The sequence below is a fragment of the Notolepis coatsorum genome (genome assembly GCF_963971535.1).
Source record: "Notolepis coatsorum genome assembly, chromosome: 2".
NCBI classification, from domain to species: domain Eukaryota; kingdom Metazoa; phylum Chordata; class Actinopteri; order Aulopiformes; family Paralepididae; genus Notolepis; species Notolepis coatsorum.
Window position 1 is genome coordinate 188,313,297 of NC_140166.1, and position 24,194 is coordinate 188,337,490.

At 41.6% G+C, this 24,194-nt stretch overlaps 1 protein-coding gene across 2 annotated transcripts in view; it reads left to right on the plus strand.

The window, feature by feature from the left end:
* The window catches only part of dot1l (DOT1-like histone H3K79 methyltransferase), a 138,904-nt gene that overhangs the window by 59,330 nt on the left and 55,380 nt on the right, over positions 1-24,194 (plus strand). For both annotated transcript variants that reach the window (XM_084337981.1, XM_084337982.1), the window contains exons 4-7: positions 2,393-2,456; positions 13,574-13,802; positions 14,763-14,857; positions 23,767-23,829. In XM_084337981.1, the coding sequence (XP_084194107.1) occupies positions 2,393-2,456; positions 13,574-13,802; positions 14,763-14,857; positions 23,767-23,829 (451 nt within the window). The remainder of the gene's footprint in view (positions 1-2,392; positions 2,457-13,573; positions 13,803-14,762; positions 14,858-23,766; positions 23,830-24,194) is intronic.

The window sequence follows — 24,194 nt, forward strand, 5'->3', positions numbered from 1 at the left end:
TGCGGACAGCCATATCGGTGACAATGTTTAGCTTTTAGTGCCAAATGATAAGAGTCTGAGGCGGAGTCTCAAAAGAGAATGTTGAATATTTATTGTGCAAAAATCACAACAGAGCCTCTACTACTAACTGAACCGGAGCCTTCTGGTAGCAAGTGCAGCAACTAATAATGTCCGTGTGGATCATTGGAGTAGGGTATATCTGCAGTGCTGCAGCCCCACTCATTGATTAATGATACTAATACAAATCTATACAATCACCTGTTGTTGAATAAATACCATTACTTTCTAGTTATTACTAAAAAACGGTATATATAAAACAGTAGCTGTATATAAAAATAAAATAAAATTATAATTTATATATAATTTTTTAATTTTTTTTTTAATGTATGCACTGTTATCTGATCAGTATCGGTATCGGCCGATACCCAAAGCTTAGGTATCGGAACATCTCTAGAAGATACTCCACTCCTTCTATTCCGGGGCTGTAGAGAGCATTCTGACTGGAAACATCACTGCCTGGTTTGGAAACAGCATGGCACAGGACAGGAAGGCACTCCAGAGAGTGGTGCGCTCAGCAGAGCGTACTACGGGTATTGCACTACCACCCCTGCAGGACTTGTATAACAGGAGGTACAAATCCAGAGCCTGCAGAATAATGAAAGACCCCCACCAGCCCAACAACAGCTTGTTCAAGCTGCTGCGGTCAGGCAAGCGCCTACGTACACACGCTATGAGAACAGAGAGACTCCGGCTCAGCTTCTTCCCCCAGACCATCAGAACACTGAACTCTCCAAGTACATATGAGCACACGCACACACACAACTCATGCTGCAACCGCTTTAAACTATCACTTTAAACAAAATGTCACTTTAAATAAGGGAAAAGTCACTTTAAAGGAATGATGTATATAAAAAGTCACTTTAAGGAAAGAACAGATGTGGCTCTTGTATTATATAGTTTAGATACATTAACTCTTTCTCTGCCAGCTATTATCCTCATCCTGTAGTAAATGCGCCACGCTTTATAGAGGCATTTTCATTGTGCGTCGCAGTGTTTGCAGGGCTATATCTATATTCTATATTATAGCTAAGGAGACAATACTATGGCTCATTTGACAGTAACTATCCCTCGTTCAACATGTGAAAAAGAATAAATTTTTTCATGTATACGTGTGTTATCCCGTCGTGAATATTGTATAGTTTCAGAGTGATCCTGGCTAATTCCTGAAAAACTGCGCTATGGAGCGATATGTGAATTTTGCTAAATGCATTCGCTGCTCGCCTGGACATGCTACTGTTTCCAAATCAAAGGTATATAATGGGTATTATGTTTCATCATGAATGCATCAGAGGGGGGGGGGGGGGGGGGGGGGGTCGTTTTTTGATGCTCTGATCGTCATCAACGGCATTCGTTTTGAATACTACATACGTTGATCGACTGGATTGATATGAAATTGTAGGATCAAGGTGGAATTGACGTCAGATAGTCCTTACCTTTGATCGGGGTTATTCCAAGAAGAATATTCCAATTGTCTGATCGCGATTTCCAGTATTTATGTCCATCGGGTCCGCGACATAATCTGGTGCAACACATGCATCGAGGGGCCATGGGCACGTTCCAATGTGATCGGGTGAACCGCTAGACTTGCCTGGACCAAAATTCTCCGCCCGGACGGGATTAGATGTGACACAGTCTGGAATAGGGTTTCAAAGGGTGGGCGATACTGCCACCTAGCAGGATCTGACCGGTACTGCACTCTAGGGGTCTCAGTATGCCTTTTAACTGTAACATAGAGGTCCATGACACTGAATAGAATATTAAACGGACCAAATAACGTATACGTGATTGGCGTTCAACGGTTGGCAAGCAAACGCGTATAATATATATGTGGATGGCGCAGATTGAGTTAAGTATAATAATGACAGTTAAAATTGTATATTGTATAGTAGTGTACATAGGAACGAGTGCCCTCAGGTATTTAGCATGTCTATTTTATCATGCACATCTTATGTCTCACCTGTTTTTCTTTTCTATATATATTTTATTATCGTATTATTGCACAATCGATGCAGGCATGACCACCCGCATTTCACTGTATGCCCTGGTATCTATGTGACAAATAAACCTCTTGATATTCTTGATTCTAGTCTGTCTGCTAACCTAATGGACATTAGTCTGTCTGCTAACCTAACAGGTATTAGTCTGCTAATCAGTAGCCTGCTTTGTTTTCCATCATGCCAATGTCTTGTTTTGAGTATTTGTGTGTACATTTAACACAGTCACAAACCTAATGGTGTTGAAATTGGTTGCATTTTCACTGAGAAGATATTGGAACTCTCTGTATTGCTGTTGTACATAACAATGGCACTAATTTCACACGTCTTTCTCACAGCTTCGAGAGTATGCAGAGACTCTGTGACAAATACAACAGAGCCATTGACGGCATACACCAACTGGTGAGTCCATAAGCATTCTCAGATGCTTCAAGGGGGGTACACACCAAGCCGATTATCGGCTCTCGAACGTCTGTTGGGAGTGTTGGTGGTCCGAGTTGGTGTGGCGTGTCCCGAACATCGGCTAACGTCGAATGATTTGTTGGGTGAGTCGGGACATTTTGGCATGTCGAATCGGCGTGGAGCGATCGGGCAACGTCGGGAAAAGAGAGATCACTGATTGGCTGAAGTCACAAATAGCCAGGGCTTGCAACATCACTTTCTCAGACCTGCAAACGCAATGTGGTAGGAATTCTCAGAGAGGCTATCGTCTGTGCTGAGCGAGAGTGTATAAAGCAAAGAGGCTAAGTAGGCTCCTAATTGTGACACGTTCAAAAGAAAACCATGGTGACGTCCAGATGCGTTTATGGGGGTTTGCAAAATAGAGTAACAAACAATTATATTGAAGTAAGAAAATAAAACTATTTATACGATATGACGTGACGTGGGGTGATACCCGCGATAACAATGATAACACGGCTAACGTGGTAGCAATGGCTTATTTACATCATGTGGTTTTCCGTTTCCCCTTGATGATACAGACTACCGCCACCTGCTGCTCCTCTCTGATAAACTGACTCTTCGGTCAGAACGTCCAGTCTGCACAACTTGAGTGCGCTTGCTCTGACACACTGAAAGCCAATTTACCTTAAAACAAGTTTTTTGTTTAGCTAACACCATTATGCATCGGAGCTGTGGTTTCGCTGTGATCAACATAGCTAACAAGCAAATCAATTCTTTCTATTTTAAGGAATGTTCTGTAGGATATGTCAGCAACATAAGAAGCCAGCTACTAGGGGTAGCTGTTTGTGTGAAATAACAAGAGAGCGTGTGTCAACTGTGCGTCTGTATTGCAACCAATAACATGGGCATCATATAGCTTACATCCTGGTCCCTGTTGGTACGTACCAACTGAACACACCACTGTGGAGGGTTATATACAAATTCTAGGTTGATTTGATTTTTGTATACATTTTAAAGCTCAAGGAGCTGATTGACTGCCTACCTCAAAAACTGTTCACTTATTTTGCACATTTTCAGTAAATATTTGATTGAAATGTAAGTTTTATCTGGTGATTATTTGAGTGATTGTTTCATATTGGCTCAGCCAGGTTATATAGGATGCCATGTCTACATCATTTTGGTTGTTTATAGCACAATAACATCTGATTTAATGTGATGGAAGAAGTGAAATTATCATTTTGTGTAAATATTTTATTTACCACAGCTGCGTAAGATGCTGGAAAAGCTTGAAAAGGCACCTTGAAAATGCTTGAAAAATGCTTGAATTTTGCTTTGGAAAAGGTGTAAGAACCCTGATGGGAGGTCGGGGAAATTTGCGAACGCCTAAAAACTATATCTTAAAATTATGGCTATGGTCTAAAACACCCCTCGCTTATCAATGACTTGCTTGCAGTCAACATGTACGAAACGGATTGTTTTTTCATTGGTACATTTCCGTTTTATACCGTTTTGAATAAGAGTATAGTTTTGGAGATTTTGGAGAATTTCAGAGAAATTCCACGATAATAGCCCTTTACTGGAATACACAAAACACGTTGTCATTTTTCGGCTTATTTATGAATAGTTTTCAAATAAACCCTAGATTATCAAGTCAAGTCAAGAGTTTTATTTGTCACGGTATACAATGAAATGCGGGGGGTCTTGCCCGCAACAATGTGCATAATACAATAGTAATATATAATAGAATCCAATAGAACGACATTGTGCAATAAAACAAGTAAACAAAGTAGGGCATATCGGTATATTTATGTACATGAGTTATTTACAGAGCATGGTAGGACATGCTAGGTCCTGTGGTAGTGCAATACACTGATAGCTACGGATGAGGCACTGGGTCTTTATGTACACTGCTATACAATGCTATATTATACAATCTCAAGTAGGGATGCTCGATATTGGCTTTTTTACCGATATTCCGATATTGTCCAACTCTTAATTTCCGATACCGATATCAACCGATATCAACCGATACCGATATATGCAGGGTTCCCCCCCCCCCCCAAAAACTGAATAATTTCAGGTAACTAATAATTTCACTGGATATATATATATAACAAATATTGTTATTGTTTTTTGTTTTTTTTTAAACCGATACCGATATTTTCCGATATCACATTTTACTGCCGATATCGGCCGATAATATCGGTCGGCCGATAATATCGGACATCCCTAATCTCAAGTTATACTATACTATTCATATAGTATGTGTACTTAGGTATGCACACTAGAGAAGCGGGCTGAAAAATCGATTATCCATGCCGTGGATACAGCTAACGTTACGCGCACACACACGCTGCGATGGCGGAGAAAAAAACATCTGAATAACCCAAGACTGGTAACATAGAGTCCTTACCTCACATCAGATGTTCTGCAAAAAGATTAATCCAATTCCTGATTGTCATTCCAAATATTGATAGCGTTTATTGATCCAACGTTATAGCACCAAAACACATAATCGACGCTGCTCCCAGTGGGGGGACTCAATGCAATAGTATCCAGCTGCATGCCCGAGAAGTAAAACCTGGACCGGACTTATTTTTTTTATTCACAGTCTCACCCAATCCAATCCAATGATGTGCAATACCATCCGGGAGACGATAGGCGGCGGTATTTGCCCTTTTCGAGCTCAGACCCATTCCCAATGATAACGTCAGGCTGGATGGATGGATGAAAAATGTATGGATATTGCTAATAAAACCGGAGTTTTCTCTGGTCTTGGCACTCAACGCATGCCGAGTTAACCCAACTAATCTTGTGGTTGCCACTGAATGGGTTAATTGATTGTCAATAACGGCATTCGTTAGTACAACAGCATACGTTGATCAGGGCGATGGCTATGAAAACAATGGACATTGACGAAATTGACGTTAAATTGCTCTTACCTGTGGCCGATGATAATCCAAAAAGAATATTCCAATTATTTGATTGCCATCTGCTAGATTGTATGTCCATTTGGCCCACGCCATAACCCCCCACAGCATAATGAATCCGGCGTCCCGAACGCGATTCAATGTGATTGAGTGAAGATCTTGATCCACGTTACAAGAAAACTCCGCCCCGGATGACTTTCAATGACGCACAGCCGCATACACAGACACACAAAGGGAGTGCAACATCGGCCGCAAACACACCAGGCGGCGATATCGGACCATTGCGATCTCAGACACATTGCCACACAGTACCACAGCATACCTGGATGATTTATGAATGGAAATAGCGAATAAAAGAAATAACGATCCAATAACGAGTATATATAAAAATAATTAATACAATTTTGATTTAGAATTCGAATGCCAACGTAATGAACGAAGGTCCGAACGTTTGGGCTCAGCCCTAGTGTGTGTATGTGTCCGTGTTTGTTTGTGTGTGTATATCTATGGCTTTGAGTGCCTTAACTCAATCTGTGCCGTCCACATATATATACGTGTTTGCTCGCCAACTGTTCAGCGCCATAAACGTATATATATACGTTTTTGGATTGTTATTTCTTTTATTTAACTCGGGGTTACCATAGTGAAAGATAACGGTGTTTCTAGCCTTTAATCATTTAATCCACCTGCTGCTCCGTGACTGGCCTCCGCATTGTGTTTGTTTCACTTGGATATCTCATTAGCTGTCTCACACTGTATCAACCCTGTTAGTACATCCGTAGTCGGAAGAAACGACACTGGTAAACGTGGTACCTTTCTTGGAAACATTTTGTTTATTCCATAAACAAAGCCTCTGTACCAGATGGAAAACAGTTCTTTCTGTCCTTGAAAAGCATTAGAAGGAACTAAATTCATTTTCCAATACTGGAAATCGCGATCAGACAATTGGAATATTCTTTTTGGGATACCTCCTAGACTATATGACATCAATCCTACTTTGATCCAACCATGATTTCACATTGATCGCAATGATCATATGTAACATACTCTAAAACGTATGCCGTTGGTGACGATCAAAGCATCAAACCCCCCCCTCTTTCATGCATTCATGATGAAACATAATACCTATTATATACATTTGATTTGGAAATAGTAGTGTCCAGGCAAGAAACGCCAACACTTGTAGCAGAATTCACGTAGCGCCCTATAACTCAGCTTTTCAGGAATTAGCCCGGATCACTCCTAAACTATACACTATTCACCACGGTATAACACACAAACGTATACATTAAAAAATTCATAATTTTTCACATGTTGAACGATGGATAGTTTGTCAAATGAGCATAGTATTGTCTCCATAGCTATAATATAGATATAGCAGGGCTGAACAGTGCGAGATATGTCGCACGTGCTACAGCAACATCGGTCTGTGCGATGAATGGATTTACTTCAGTAGCACTGGTGCGATTGGCATTCGGTTCATATCGATACTCTTATTTTGAAAATCCTGTGGCAAGTCTCATCTCCGCAGAAGCGCAGCTCCAGCCATAATATCTATGGCTCCGGCAGCTAACAACGTTCGGTTCATATCGATACTCTTATTTTGAAAATCCAGTGGAGTCGACTCGTATCCGCTCGGCTCTACGGCACAGCGCAGTAGCGTCTGGAACACTGACATTGAAACATAGCAAGGCTAGTGTGCCTATTTTGCGACCCAAAACAAGTCCCTGCTGTTTTATTCCGCAACGGGTCAAATGCATCTAACATGCTTTGCAATCCTTGCCATTCCTTTATGACCACGTCGTGTTAAAGGCCGAAATTAACGTTACGTTAGCATAAGCTAACAACAAGCTAAAACCCTGTTCAGAGCCATAGAGAGAACAGCAGATGGGCAGAGTGAGGAGGGGGGGGGGTGCATTCTCCCTTCTGTGTGTGTGTGCGCATTTGAAAAGATCAGATGAAGTCAGACGAGTAATTATATTGATAGTAAACGAGGGAGGAAATTAGTCCATTTTACTCTCCAAATGCGAGTATTCTTTATGTTTGGCGAGTGATTCATGAAGAGCCCTCGCCACACTGGCGAGTAGTAAACAAAACAAAAAAATCATTCTGCGCCTCATAATAATCCATAACCAATGAACATCATCGTTGCGTTCTAAGCTCCTCCAATGAACACTCGTTTTCTAGAAGATGCCGCCCATCTAGGGGAAGTGGATAGACCACTGCGTGCAGCCCTACAGACTCCTGTCACCGGCTTGACAACGTAGACAAACTTAGACAAAAACACATCAGTGGATGCAGGGCCGCCTGGGAGAAATGCGAGGCCCTGTGCGAGATTTAACGTGAGGCCCCCCCCCCCCCCCCCCCCCCCAAAAGGTTAAAAAAAAATATATATATATATATATATATATATATATATATATTTTTTTTTACAGTCAACATATTCTTAAATAATAGCGCTGCCCGAGGCGGGGCATGATACAGTCAACATATAGCAAAAGAGAGAGCGAGAGAGAGCTCCCGTTCTACAGTCAATATACAGTGTACAGAGAGAGAGAGAGAGAGAGACACATTGGAAAGAAATTGAAATGCTATTTGGCCCTAAACAGAGAGTACACAGTGGCAGAATACCTGAGCACTGTGACTGAAGATCCTTGAGCACAGCCTAGCCATCGAGAAAGGCCGCCATAGGCAGACTGTGTGTGTTAGAAAGAGAGAGAGAGAGAGAGAGAACATGTGTGTTTGTCATGTGTGTGTGTTAGAGAGAGACTAGAGCATGTATGAGAGATCCAAAAGGACAAAGATCAACACATAAATCCAAGAGAGAGAGAGAGAGAGAGACACATTGGAAAGAAATTGAAATGCTATTTGGCCCTAAACAGAGTACACAGTGGCAGAATACCTGAGCACTGTGACTGAAGATCCTTGAGCACAGCCTAGCCATCGAGAAAGGCCGCCATAGGCAGACTGTGTGTTAGAGAGAGAGAGAGAGAACATGTGTGTTTGTCATGTGTGTGTGTGTTAGAGAGAGACTAGAGCATGTATGAGAGATCCAAAAGGACAAAGATCAACACTTAAATCCAAGGGAGAGAGGGAGAGAGAGAGAGAGAGACACATTGGAAAGAAATTGAAATGCTATTTGGCCCTAAACAGAGAGTACACAGTGGCAGAATACCTGAGCACTGTGACTGAAGATCCTTGAGCACAGCCTAGCCATCGAGAAAGGCCGCCATAGGCAGACTGTGTGTGTTAGAAAGAGAGAGAGAGAGAGAGAGAGAGAACATGTGTGTTTGTCATGTGTGTGTGTGTTAGAGAGAGACTAGAGCATGTATGAGAGATCCAAAAGGACAAAGATCAACACTTAAATCCAAGAGAGAGAGAGAGAGAGAGAGAGACACATTGGAAAGAAATTGAAATGCTATTTGGCCCTAAACAGAGTACACAGTGGCAGAATACCTGAGCACTGTGACTGAAGATCCTTGAGCACAGCCTAGCCATCGAGAAAGGCCGCCATAGGCAGACTGTGTGTGTTAGAGAGAGAGAGAGAGAGAGAACATGTGTGTTTGTCATGTGTGTGTGTGTTAGAGAGAGACTAGAGCATGTATGAGAGATCCAAAAGGACAAAGATCAACACTTAAATCCAAGGGAGAGAGGGAGAGAGAGAGAGAGAGAGAGAGAGACACACATTGGAAAGAAATTGAAATGCTATTTGGCCCTAAACAGAGAGTACACAGTGGCAGAATACCTGAGCACTGTGACTGAAGATCCTTGAGCACAGCCTAGCCATCGAGAAAGGCCGCCATAGGCAGACTGTGTGTGTTAGAAAGAGAGAGGGAGAGAGAGAGAACATGTGTGTTTGTCATGTGTGTGTGTGTTAGAGAGAGACTAGAGCATGTATGAGAGATCCAAAAGGACAAAGATCAACACTTAAATCCAACAAGAAGAGGGTCTATACCAGAGAAACCAAAGCAGCAAGGAGCCAATGGCCGACATCAGCTAAATAGGCTAGCCAGGTACTGTGACACCAGGCCACACACAGCTTTGGCCAACGGCCCAACGCTACCCAAGCTACACAAACGACCAAGACATTCACACACAGCACATGTCGTATCTCCAAATGTTGTGAAGTAGCATATGTTTTGCCTGGAAAAAAACATCGTTATTAACAAAACATTCGGGAGGGGAAGGAAGGAAGAATGGGGTAATGTCATGACATTTTCATTAATCTTACCTGCACAAAAGGAACGCAGGGCGAAAGGCCGCAACACAGGTCTCCACGTTGACGAAAGGCCTCTCGCTGTTGGGACAAATAAGCTATGGCCAGAGCCTTGTCATGGTGCAGGCCCGACTACATCTTCTGTCGTAGTCAGAGTGCCAGAACCCCCTGCTATTCTCAAGGCTAACTGATGGCATCAAACGAACGTTCCCAGCTGAAGCTAAACAGCTAACTGGCTAACAGTTAGCTCAATCAGGCACCTGGCTGTATGTAGCCGCATAGCTTGCTTCTGCGTTAGCTAATGGTTAGCACAAGCTAACAGCTAATTAGCTAACAGCTGATTGAGCTAACTGTTAGCCAGTTAGCTGTTTAGCTTCAGCTGGGAACGTTCGTTTGATGCTTGTGCTAACCATTAGCTAACGCAGAAGCAAGCTATGCGGCTACACACAGCCAGGTGCTGACACCAGGCACACACCGTTAGCTACTAGTAGTACTAAGTCTATTAGCTAGTCGACCAGTTTGGCTCCAGAGAGAGAGAAATAGAGATAGGTCCACGGCGGGAATATAATGATAGGTTGACTCACCATAACGCAGTATCAATGCGGCGCCAATGGTAAAGTTGGAAGGAGACTTTCTTGGCCCACGGTGTAATTTCTTCTGATCCATGCTGCTTTTGAAAAGACATTCCACTGGCTCCTCTGAATAGCGCTGAATTAGATTCTACCTCGTGTCGTGTGTCTTCTTCTTCTTCTTCTATTACGGGGGACGGGAGAAGAGACCGGAAACACTATCCTAAAATCTGTAGAGCAGCAAAGCCGCAGAAACCGGAAAACTGCAGTCTGCAGAGCCGCAGAGGCAGGAACAAGTCAGACACATTCTACAAACGTGTCTAATGTGAAATATATAAGCATATAAGCAAAACTAGATTTTAGGTCTGTGATGAAAAAGGGCCTCGCGGGAAGGGGGGCCTCGCAAAAAAAAATATATATATATTTTTTTTATTTCTTTTTATTTTTTTTTGCGAGGCCCCCCTTCCCGCGAGGCCCTGTGCGACCGCACTGCTCGCACACCCCCTGAGGCGGCCCTGAGTGGATGAAAATAATTGCATGTAGAGTCGTCTCTTTCGGATATCAGTGCGGTCTGACATGGGGGCGAACAAGAGCATGCGACTCGTCTCCTTCGAGTCGGATGAGAATGACAAGTGGGCGTGAGGCTAACTATTCCACTCACTCAAGTCAACCAGCATTAGCCGGCTAGCTACCTAGCATGTAACAAGCTACCATAACGCGCGTTCAACATAGTGGACGACTATACTGAGCGGCTTTGCTTAAATGCACCAGACTAAAAAAGAGAGGCGATCGCTCCTTCAAGGCTGTGGCCCCCAAACTATGGAACCAGCTTCCCCTGGAGATTCGATCTGCCCCCACGCTCGAGACATTTAAGGCCCGTTAAAAAACCCACTTTTATTCCCTAGCCTTCGATTAATCCTGATTCTCCCACACCCTAACCCACACACTCACATGCAATTTTATCCTGCCCCCTCGCTCTTGTATCTCTTCTTGTGCTCCTCTGTCCCCTGTGTGCTATACTGTACTTTGTGCTCCTCTATCCGCTTGTCCTATTTTCTGAATGTACTGTCCTGTCCTGTTGTGCCTTTTTGTATTTGTGTATTTTATAGGACATTGATTTTATGCTTTGACTGTACTGTACAGCACTTTGGTTGGCTCTCGAGCTTTTAAATGTGCTCTATAAATAAATTACTTGACTTGACTTGAGTGACATTTTATTATTACCGAATTATTACCGGGTTTCCCCTAGGGCTGGGCGATATGGAAAAAAATCTTATCGCGATAACGATATGATGATTTTATTTTATTTCTCGATATCGATAATTATCGAATTGTTATAAGTATAAAAAAAATTATAATTATATATATATTTTTTTTTTTTTTTTTAACAACAGATGTATGTTTATTTTGCAGCAATTCTTTGTCATTGCCGCCATCTTTAGTGTTACATCCCCTCACACTCCAGTTCTCAGGCTGCAGCTGGTTTAAAAGCTAAAGTAAACCGGCTTCTCTGCTGGCTGTGGCTCCAGAGGAGTTGAACAGTTCTGGCTCTGCTAGTTTATTTTCGATCTTTTGGCGCTTTTTTGGTGGACAAACCACCGCACATGTGCACTGTGACTCGTGACTGGAGTCTAGTTCTGCTAGCACACATAGCCTACTGTGTACAGACGGTTTCAAAATGTATTTTAAATTAGAAAGCAAACAAAATAAATGGACAAGAGAAAAAGAAATCTGAATTTGGTCAGTATTGTCATTTGGACAAGCAAAGCCATTACTTTAAGTTGCAGGCAAGAAAGACAAGTCTGTCCACTGTCTTTGGTTTTAAAACTGCCCTGTTGCAGGTAAAAAAAAAAAAAATGATTTTTCGTTTTTTTTTTATTTCGATATTCGATATCGATTATTAAAATATATCGCGATATTTATCGTTATCGTTATATCGCCCAGCCCTAGTTTCCCCCCATATCACCACTCGCCCATATGCCCTTCACAACGGTGATGTTGTCATACTTGTCATTCAGAATACACCTGCTGAACCCCTAGCGTTGACATGAGATTCGTTTCCAATGTATTGTCATTTGTCATCATACAGCACAAGTACAGTACAACCAGAATACGTTTGGCATCCAACCAGAGTGCAAATGTAACAAGTCAAGTTCAAGTTGTTTTATTTAGCTATTACATTACAGTGAAATGCTTGGTTCTTTCACTGCCCAGCCCAGTCCAACCCAACCCAGTCCAACCTAGACCAGCCCAACTTTCCCTGCCCAACCCAGTCCAGAATAGTTCCCTCTTTCATGTTAATATGTGATATCCTAATATTTTGAAGAGTAGAGACGGTGTGATTAATATATGTTTTATGCTAATATTGTGAAGAGTAGAGACACTTATTAATGTTTTATGGTAATAAATATTTTAAAGAGTAGAGACACGGTGTGCTTATTACTATGATTGGAAATCAATTTAGACGAAGACATACAAAGAAGTAATTATCACAATTAGCGATTTATTTATGGCTGGTAAAAAAATCTGTTTGGCTGGTAAAAGAAATCATATACGCGCCAGTTGGCTGGTAAGCCAAAAATGTAGTTTCTTACCCTGATAGTAAATGTACTGAGGGTGGACAGATATTGTTGATATTTAAACATAAAAAATACAATACATAATAAATGTATTCATGATCATCATGCAACATAAAACAATTGCAGGAACGGAAGGCGGTTTAGGTTGCGTGTTGTGAGTCCCAAATAAAATGTTACTGATTGTGTTAAATGGGCTTATGAAGTTATGATATCGTCTCGTATCGATTGCAGGCACCTGCAGTGCATCGTATCGTATCGTGGCAGATATAGGCAAATATCGTATTGTTGTCCAAAGAATCGATATCGTATCATATCGTGATGACACTGGTGATTCCCACCCCTAGTAGAGTCCATACACCCAACACCAAATCCCATAATTCCTTACACGTAACAGCATGAAAATGTCAGCCAAACATGGCACTGCAACTAAATAACACAAATACAATAGGCACATTTGTGACTGTTACAAATATAACACGTTTTATACTTGTGCTACAAAACTATCAACCTCTGTAGCACCAGTGCTATGTGCAAAAAAATTCAACGTACAGCCCCATATGCCCTGCAAACACCGCCATGCATCCCTATCTCTTAGAGCGGTGGCGGAGTAGGAACAAAGATGGCTAGACCCGCCGGCGCTGAAAGAGTTAATGCATGTGTGTGTATCCATGTTGTGTGTATCTTGTGTGTATCAACTATCCAATCCATGTTGTCTGTGTTGTGTGTGTCTGTGTTGTCTGTATCTATGGCTTTGAGTCTTTGCCTTAATGCATGTTTGTGTGTCTGTGTGTATCCATGCTGTGTATTTGTGTCCTTGCTCCAGTGGAAGGGAACCACGCAGCCCATGAAGCTGAACAAGCGGCCGTCCAACGGGTTGCTGAGACACATCCTGCAGCAGGTCTACAACCACTCAGTGACTGACCCGGAGAAGCTCAACAACTACGAGCCCTTTTCCCCGGAAGTGTACGGCGAGACCTCCTTCGACCTGGTGGCTCAGATCATCGGCGAGATGGAGATGATGGAAGACGACACCTTTGTGGACCTGGGCAGTGGTGAGTTGGCCTCTAACCTGCCGTCTGTACTGGGGCAGTGGTGAGTTGTCCTCTAGCCTGCCGTCTGTACTGGGGCAGTGGTGAGTTGGCCTCCAGCCTGCCATCTGTACTGGGAGGTTGTGTGTGTCGGCTATGATTATGAGTTGAGGATGAGTGTCATTATAGGAACATTTGGTATTAAAAAGGTCTCTGCAGATACCCTGATCCTGGATCTGTTCCAGACAGGCAAAGTATAGGGATCTAATGCACGTGTGAGTGAAGTCATGGAATATGAGTATCATAGATTTCTCAACATAAGTTATTACATCATATTGTGGCCTTTAGCAGTTTCTACAATAATCTATCATTTTTGGGGACCTTTTCTCAGTTGAAAAACAGCCATAATGCCAGGAACATACACTGGAAATGCTCTGTTCTGGTAATGGAAAAGTCAAGGAAGTGGGAACCATGTTAGGAAAAACTTGTTTTACTTTTACTGAGAGCTGATGTTGTCGTCAGTGTGGGTTGTGACAGAGTGGGTCTGTCACTGACGCCGGGGCAGCACGCACCGAAGGAATCCATGTCAACTAGGGGTGAAACGATGCATCGATTAATTGAAATGCATCGATTCTAATGTGTTCGATTCGATGCATCGATTTGAATATGTTAGAATCGATTATAATAGAAATAATTTTTAATTTTTTTTGTGTATTGTTTTTATTGACCTATAGTCCATTCATGCTGAGTGAATCAGTTCCCCCAGCCACATTTGTGTATTCAAAATGTTTTGGGGAATTAACTGATGAATCGTTGCCTGAAGAATCGTAATCTAATCGTTACACCCCTAATGTCTAACCCTGTTAGACTATGAATAACTAGCTTTAAGCAACCGGATGCGTCCCTTGGTTTGGTTAAAAGACATTTAGTCAACAACATGAATTGAATGTATAAACACGTTTTATTCTTTCTTTATTTTTACAGGAGTGGGCCAGGTAGTGCTGCAGGTTGCTGCGGCAACCAACTGTAAACATTACTACGGTGTGGAGAAAGCGGACACTCCAGCTACCTATGCAGAGGTAAATAAATGTCCCTAAAGACTCGACCACACCTGAGAACTGTGGTTCACACTATTTAGGGCACCAAGAGCCTGTCACCCATGCCCTCGTTAGACTGCTGACCCAGGTTAAAATGTAATAGCAGACCCAGTATAGAATCTAATATATAATCGTGATCAGTTTCCGCAGACATTATTTATCCACCTGTTATGGTATGATCATCTTTACAATGTGGAGAAAAGTCTGCAGAAATCAATGGATTTCAAACTTGCCAAATTTACATGCACCTTTGGCACAGTGGTGGAATGGCTGTAGTTCTCTGGCTTTACTTTCCACAGAACAAAACACCAGGGCCCTCATTTATCAATGCTGCGTAGTGCGTACACACAGATATGTGCGTAAACCATGTGTACGATCATTTCTAAGCAAAGTGTGGGATTTATCTATTTGAACGTGTGCTTGAGTATATCTCAGTCTGCACACAGCTCGGACCGTGCGTACATGTCACCAAGCGGTAGAATAGGAAGACTGCAGACGGACGGATTAGAGTTCCAACAAAGACATGTTTTGTATGACACGTAATTAATTATAGTTCATTGTAAAATAGCGACATTAGTGTAATTATTGTCAAACCCTATAAATAGCATTTTGAATAGGTCTTTCCGAATTAATTCAGCATGGTTTATAGCGTTATAGGAATACTTCTCGTGGGGTGCGGGGGGAGTGTTGGATGTCGTAATTTACCCAACTCCCAACTACATACAATATCCATATATCAATAACGGCAGGCCAAGGCCAAGAGAGGATTTGTGAAATTGACAATTTCATTGGATCTATTTATTCTCTAAGAATATCTATAATCATACGATTAAATATTGTTTAAAATAAAAAGCTAAATACTATTATTCTGTCATGTTTCCAAATAAGATTGTTCACAACGGAAAATGCTGCATACGTTAAATTAGTTAGTTAGACCTCCGTGATCAATCTTGCTCTTTCAGTGAAGTTTCTCATAGTTTGCTTAGCCCATTTTTCCACATTTCATGGGGGTGTTTCATTACCATATATATGGTTAATTAGGGGCGGTTCTGTATGCAAATACTTACAATCGTGCACGAGCGCGGAGCATAGAACAAGTGGTATTTATCAACACAGAGTATTTGCAGGTGTGCGTAGGACCCGTGTACGCACGTTTGATCAATTCCGACTGTGCATAGAGACATTCTAAATTCCGTGCTTGGGAATGAAAATAGAACACTTTCTACGCATTATTGATAAATGAGGACCCGGGTCGCGTGTTGCTTTTTAACAGCGGAGCAGTGCAAGAATGTGACAATTTGACCATGTGACCGCGGCAACGCGGGAGAGCGGCAGTGCGGAAATAGGCTGTCTATTGCCATTCTCTAAGACAAACGCTAACCTTAACCAGCTCCTTAACAGCGCCTAAACTTAACCGTTCTAACCTTAACCAACTCCGAAACAATGCCTAACCTTAACCTTAACCATGCCTAACCTTAACCTTAACATAGAAAGAATATTGCCATTCTCTAAGACAAACTCTAACCTTAACCAGCTCCTTAACAGCGCCTAAACTTAACCGTTCTAACCTTAACCAACTCCGAAACAATGCCTAACCTTAACCTTAACCTTAACCATAACCATGCCTAACCTTAACCGGCGAAAGAATACACGTAAAAAAAAAAAAAGAGCAAAAAAAAGAAAAAGAGCGCTGCCAGGTGAGCTGAGCGCCGAATTAAAATCATGGCGGATTAGGGCGGTTACATAATGCCGCAAGCTCTGCCGCTCCGCGGCTACGCTCTGCGGTTGCCGCGCCTGCCGCGGGGCGTGTCATAGCCAATCAGGGAAAACGCGGAAGCAACGGCAGCACTGCTCCGCTGTTATTAAGCAATAGGCACCCGGGTCGGCTGTGGTTCTTCTCCTCGGTTGTGAGCTGGGTCAGACACGGGTTATTTTAACCTTCCTTTTCTCTGGCTTGACATCTTTACAAGGAACTCGAACCTGCGTTCGCTCCGCCCATTGAATAAAGGCTCTGTGTAATGATGGCTTTAACCCCTTAACACTTTGAATGCCCAGCAGGGGGCGCACATTTAGTGCTTGAATGCCCACCATCCGCTTCAATGTTAACGTTAATATCGCCTAATCTATGTTTTAAATTATGGCTGTGTCTAATCTGCCCGTCGCATTATCAATGACCCATTTCCAGTCAACATTGTCGAAGCGGATTGTTTTTTTATCTGTTCATTTCCGTTTTATAGCATTTTGAAAAGCCCTCGTTTTCACGGAAAAAAGAAGAGATTCCATGATAATCGCCCTGTACTGTAATATTCTAGAACGTTGTAATTTTTTGGCCTATTTATTAATCGTTTTCAAATGAACGCTAGATTATCGATAGTATATGTGTACGTGTGCGCGCTGGTGCCGCGCGCTGAAAATCGATTCTCTCAGTTCCTGATCGATCTTACAGTCAAACAGCCATATCCCATTATAGGGGAAAAGCTTACATCTCCGTGAAAACGGGTCTGATTATCCTAAAACTGGTAAAATAGATTCCTTACCTGAGATCAGATGGTATCCAAATGGATTATTCCAATTCCTGATAGCCATTCCAAAAATCGATCCTTTTATTGATCCCACTCTAATCCCACTGTAAAACACAGTAACCACGCTGTGCTGAGGGTCCAGCATGAAGCTGATCGGCTCCGGTTACATGCGTGAGAATTAAAAAGTGGAGTCCGGGTTTTTTTTTCTCATGCATTTTCATTGAGTCCAATCCAAAAGGGTGAATTACCATCTGGGAGACGATAGGGGGCGCTTTTTTCACATCTGAGCGCCTGGGGTGGCTGATTTACCAACGGTAGACTCGGTTGATGAAATATGAATTCAGATCGCTAATAAAAAAAAGAAACGAGAAAAAACGAATATTCTCGTTATGGGCATTCAACCCGTGGGGGGTAAACCCGAGAATATTCGTTATGGGCATTCAAAGTGTTAAGTGTGATTGGCCCGGTACCGGGCCGAGATTTATTTCATGTCATAAATGGATCAATACAGTCCGTATTAATTAATGTTGCGTTTCTTTTTCAAATGTCGCCAAGAGTAAAGACTAGAGATGTCCGATATTATCGGCCTACCGATATTATCTTCCAATATTGGCATTAAAATGTAATATCGAAAATTATCTGCATCTGCTTTTTTTATGATTTAAATTTTTTTATTACAATTTTTTAGCCTGTATTTACCCAGGCAAGCTAGTAAGAACTAATTCTTATATACAAAAGCAGCCTGACCAAAAAGCTAAATCTTTTTGAGGGAAGGGGTGGTGGGAGGCTGCAACAAAAACAAGGTTATGTACATGCATACAAGTGAATAAAATACAAAATTACAGTAGCAATAGTATACAAGGAAAATTACAATAAATAAGGGAGAGAGAGAGAGGGAAAAAGGGAGAGTGAGAACCAGACAACAATATCGTTATATCTTAAAAAAGCCAATATCGAACATCCCTAGTAAAGACCCTAACCTTGTCAAAGTGTATATTTTCAGCACTAAGTTTGTTTACCAATGATTTTAACGACATATGCATCAGGCAAAAATGGGGCTAGTTTTGCACAACACGACTGACTATTGCATACCAAAAGTAATTTGCGATTTATTATACTTTATACTTATAGCACATGCATGAGTCTGGTCTCTTTTGAAAGGAAACATTCTGGACATTCTTCCACAACAAAGAAAAATCACTGAGTGCTAATGAAATAGAGTAACAGAGGTTTGAACACACTGTCTCTTATTATATGTGAACTAAAGAGTACAAGGTTTACACAACAGCCCCCACCTGCTGTTTTATTGTATTTGTACCTGTACTATCCGCTGTCAGCTGTTTATCTCTCTTTGTGAGCTTGATTAAATAGCGTTAGCTCACGTTAGCTAGCGTTAGCTCCGCGGCAAATTTTAGCTCACCCTGAACTAAATCAATGACTAGGTTCTAAAGCATTCAAGTAGTTTTCACTGCACATAGAAGTAGCCAAACAGCGGGAGCATTTCGGGAGCATATTACCAAAACCCAGGCAATTTCGAGCCCTTAAGGAATCAAATAGAGTGCCATGGCTACATGGTAACGCTAACGTTATTGCGCAACTGTAGGAAAAACCTGGCAGCGTTAAGGGAATCGAAAGTCACGGGAGCCACACGGTTCCAGGCATCGGCCAATTAGGAACCGGTTCCTAATTACAGCCTCAGTCGTGCTTTTTTCTCTCCGCTGATAATCGTTAAAAAACTACAAGTCCCACAGTTCACAAGCCGCATAAACGTTCCAATCACAGTAGAGTTTCCTGTGGTCACGCGACTGGAAAGTAATGAAATCAGCGTCACTGTCAGTCAGACAATACAGCCATGTCGAAGCCCATTCATTTTTATTTTGTGCGAAATATACCGTTAGAAGAGGAGAATGATGAATCAGGCGAGGCAGCTCATGTTACAGAGGTGATAGTTGACGTTAACCAAGATACTGACGCTAGCCAGCATGCTAGCGAAGTTGGCCAAGCTAGCGAAGCTACACCCACTACCCACAGTACCCCCACTGTAGCACCCACTGTAGCTAGCGAAGCTACACCCACTGGAGCCGGAGGGAAGACATACAAATTTAACGTGAATTGGCTAAACGTTTTTCCATGGCTAGAGTTCGAAAACAATGTCATGTTTTGTAAATATTGCAGAGGGCAGAAACAGGCAGGCAACACGCCGTTTGTGTCAGGAAACCCGCACCTGAAAAGAGATTCGGTGTACAGTATTTCAATAGGCAACCCTGAAAGGATAATTTTTCTAGAAGAGCAACACTAGCCAAAACATAGGCATTGTATGCATAAAAGGGGCAAAAGCTAAAGTTAAGTGACTGTTACTTTTGTAGTAGTACCGGTAGTTTGATTTGATAGTTTATTTGATAGGGACAGCACATGTTAATTAACATCAAGTACAAAATACAAAATGTAAACATGCAGGGTTGTAGCAAGAGCTAATTTACCGTACTTTTCGCACTATAAGCCGCACCCGACTATAAGCCGCAGCAGCTAAATTGAATGATGTGTACATATATAAGCCGCACTGGACTATAAGCCGCAGGTGTTTTAATGTTTAATTACCATATGTAAGGGTTCGTGCACAGAGGGGATTGTCACAATACTGTTGGACAAATAACAAGAATTAACTCATTTACAAGTTGTATTAAGTTTAGCAAATAAGGGAACAGATAAATAACATTTCAATGCAGTAAAAAAAGCAATATTTTCAGGTTTGGTCCACATATAAGCCGCACCGTTATATAAGCCGCAGGGTCGAAAAATGGGGAAAAAAGCTGCGGCTTATAGTCCGAAAAGTACGGTACTCCCGTAGTCCCTAAACGGGAGACAGCAAAACTCTTTCAATAAATAAATAGCCTGCTTAGGGTAAAAGCATTGTGACAATCAATGATAAAAACAACAATAGAAACAAGTTACATAAACTAAATCAGAGTAAAAATGATCACAGTTCTGGTTTGCCTTAAGATGCAGTTTAACATGGGTCTTGAACATGGAGTATGTGGGGCACTCTAATCACAACTGGTAGGCTATTCCAGTAGTTACCACCTTTAACAGAGAACACAGTTTTAGCAAAGGTAGTACCGTAATTCCTCTAATAGTAACCAGGTCTCAAATACAAGCCGGGTCTCTATTAATGGCCGGGTGTGCTCTTGAGCTAAGCAATTATAAGCCGGCCTCCTAATACAAGCCGAGTTACTAATATACTGAGCTGCATACTGAGCTAGTTACTTGATTTCACTTTGAAAACGTTGAAATGACCAGTGACCACCTGTATTGCACTGTTTACTATTTCATACAGTACTTGGTTTCAATAAATGAACCCAGTACATTTTACTGGGTTCAAACTGACACAAAATGTTGATTTATTCATTATGATCCGTTTGAAAATTTGAAATATAGGCCTCCCTCTTATACAGGCCTCCTCCTAATACAAGCCTGGTACCCGCTACAGTTGAAACAAATACAAGCCGGGGTTACTATTAGAGGAATTACGGTATACCGAAAAGGCACCTTACAGTCCCCTCTACTGATGACCCTGGTGGTAATGCCAGTGTCTCCTTTTTGTTCAATGTCACTGCCTTTTTTATTAGGCCTAGTTGTTGGCTACAACGTTGCTACAGTAGGCATTAATCACTTAATAGTTCAAATGTCTGTGTCCCATTCCCGTTTGCACATGCAGATACACACACACGCACACAGTGGGCCAGTGACTTTGGTGGTATGTGCTATTGTACAGATGTGTGTCCTGTTCCCATTTGCACATGCACGCACAGTACAAATATACATTTATTAAAAACTCTGTTACTTGAAATATTTTCACTGTGCTCCTAAATATTTTTGTGTGCTCCTAAATTTCTTTGTGTGCTCCTAAATGTTTTCATTTAGGAGCACATGTGCTCCTTGGGAAAAAGGTTAGCGTAGAGCCCTGTGTAGTCCTAAAAAATACGAGACGCATTGTGAATAATAATAATAATTATTATATTATTTTTCACGTCTGGTCAATGTTAGCATGGTAAGTAAGTAAGTAAGTATTTATAAAGCACCTTTCATACATGTCATGTAGCTCAAAGTGCTGTACACAAATATAGGCATATATAACGATAAAAGCAATAAAGTCACAGTGATCAGTTAAGATCAATGTTTAAAAAAAAATATAATAATAATAATAATAATAATAATAGTAATAATAATAATAGTAACGTAAAAATGAAAATAACGTTAAAAACAGTCATTTGCTTACCAGTTTGGGAGAACAGGTCCGCACAAACATGTCAGCTCAGTAGCAACCGGAAGTGCACTAAACCAATGCACTTGTATGGTAGGTAGCAATGTTTAGCTCTTATAACGCTAGTGTAGTTACGTTTTTATCAGTGGTCATAGTTGGGTCCATAGTGCTTTACCAAGTCCCATGGATCCATCAGTGGCCGTGTATTGTGTGTGTATGTACCCGTTCCCTCATGTGGTCAGTGGCCAGAGTTGGGTCCACAGGACTTATCCAAGCCCCATGGACCCATCAGTGGCCGCGTCTTGTGTGCGTATGTACCCGTTCCCTCATCTAAAGAGTTGGGTCCACAAGGCTTATCCTAGCCTCATGGATCCATCAGGTTTTTCCAAGCCATAACTATTTGTAAGCTAGACTGTATAGGTACGTTTTTAATTTTCCTTTAAAAATGTGTATGGAGCTGGCGTTTCTGATGTGTGTTGGTAGTGTGTTCCATAGTTTTGGGGCATAGTTGGCAAATGCCATACTTCCTATCCTCTTTTGGTTTCTGGGCGTGTCTAGTAAACCTGTAGTGGATGACCGTAGCGTTCTTGAGGGCAGATAACTAACTAGGGAATTTGCTATGTATTTTGGGCCTTGCTCATTAAGAGCTTTATATGTTAGGAAAAGGACCTTAAAATCAATTCTATGAGTTATTGGAAGCCAGTGCAGAGTGGCCAGGACTGGAGTGATATGTTCTCTTCTCCTTGTATGAGTTAGTAATCGAGCTGCAGAGTTTTGGATAAGCTGAAGCTTCCCAATGGTTGCTTTGGGAAGACCAGTGAACAGTGCATTACAATAGTCAAGCCGACTTGATACAAAAGCATGAATAAGTTTCTCTGCATCCTTTTTATTTACGAAAGGTCTTACTTTTGCTATGTTTCTTAGGTGAAAGAATGACGTTTTCATGGCCTTATTTATATGAGAGTTAAAGGTCAGGTCTGAGTCCAAGATGACACCTAGGCTTGTAACCTCAGTCTTTACATAGGATGACAGACTCCCCAGGTTTTCACACAGCACTTCCCTTTTCGCTTTTGGGCCGATCAATAGGATTTCGGTCTTGCTTTCGTTTAATTTTAGGAAGTTATTGTTCATCCACTTGTTTATTGCTAACAGACAATTTGTAATGGACTGTATGGCTGTAGTGTTATTTGGTTCTGCGGAGATATATAGTTGTGTATCATCAGCATAAATATGGAAGCATACATTGTGGTCTCGAATGATGTCCCCGAGGGGCAGCATATATAGTGAGAAGAGTAATGGACCAAGGCAGCTTCCTTGTGCAACTCCAAAGCTGCTGTCATGTTCCTCGGATACATTGTCTCCAAGCTTAACATAGAACCTTCTCCCCTTAATGTATGTTATGAGCCAATTTAGTACATGATCGGAAAAGCCAACCAGTCTTTCAAGACGACTGATCAAGATATTATGGTCAATCGTATCGAACGCTGCACTAAGGTCCAATAGGACAAGAATTGAGACTTTGCCAGCATCGGAGTTTAGCCTGAGGTCGCTAACTATTTTGGTAAGGGCAGTTTCAGTGCTGTGATTTGTTCTGAAACCTGATTGTAATTCCTCCATGATGTTATTATCTTTGAGAAAGGAGTTTATTTGTACTGAGACTATCTTTTCTAATATCTTGCTGATAAATGGAAGGTTCGATATTGGATGGTGTTATTCACCTTCAAAGATGCGGGGGGAAATATAATCGTAATAATTTATATTCTCCTTTTTGGTGCATTACTAATAGTAATCACTTATATTCTTTTGGTGCATTACAATTTACTCAAGCATAGTAACAGACACAATATTTCTGACACTAAGAATACATTCCCTGAGGTCCATAGATGTCCCTAGATAGATATAAGAACATGCAAATGGACCTTGTAGAAGTGGAGCAATCTTCCATTTACTTGGGTATGTACTTTTAGGCACATTTTCTGAAAATATGGCTAGAGGTGAGGAGGTTGAGAGTCGCCCCCTCGCAGAGTTGGTTGCAAATCGACTCGCATCCATTGTTTTATCGATTCTTGAATAATTATTATTATGAATGTGTGTTTCTTGTATTTCAGTCCATGGATAAAGAGTTTAAAAAGTGGATGAGGTGGTATGGAAAGAAGCACGGGGACTACACGGTTAGTTGCTCCTTACTGTAGTAGCTCTGTCAATTCTGCACACTGTATGTGTTTGTTGTGTGTGCTGTATGTGTTTTTTTTGTATGCGTGTTAGTTGTATGTGTGTGTTTGTTGTATGTGCGTGTGCCGTTTGTGCGTTTATTGTATGTGTGTGTGCTGTAGGGCTGTCCCCGACTAAGGATTTGGATAGTCGATTTTGATTGGCCGAAATTAGCTGATAGTCGACTATGAAAAAACAGAAAATTAGAGGGGAAAAAATAAAATATTTACGGTAATCATTCCATTTGGGCTGTGGGGGTGCTTAATGTCTGAAGGAGTTGACGGAAGGCTTCTTGTCCTCTGCAAAAGCATGCAATTGGTCCACT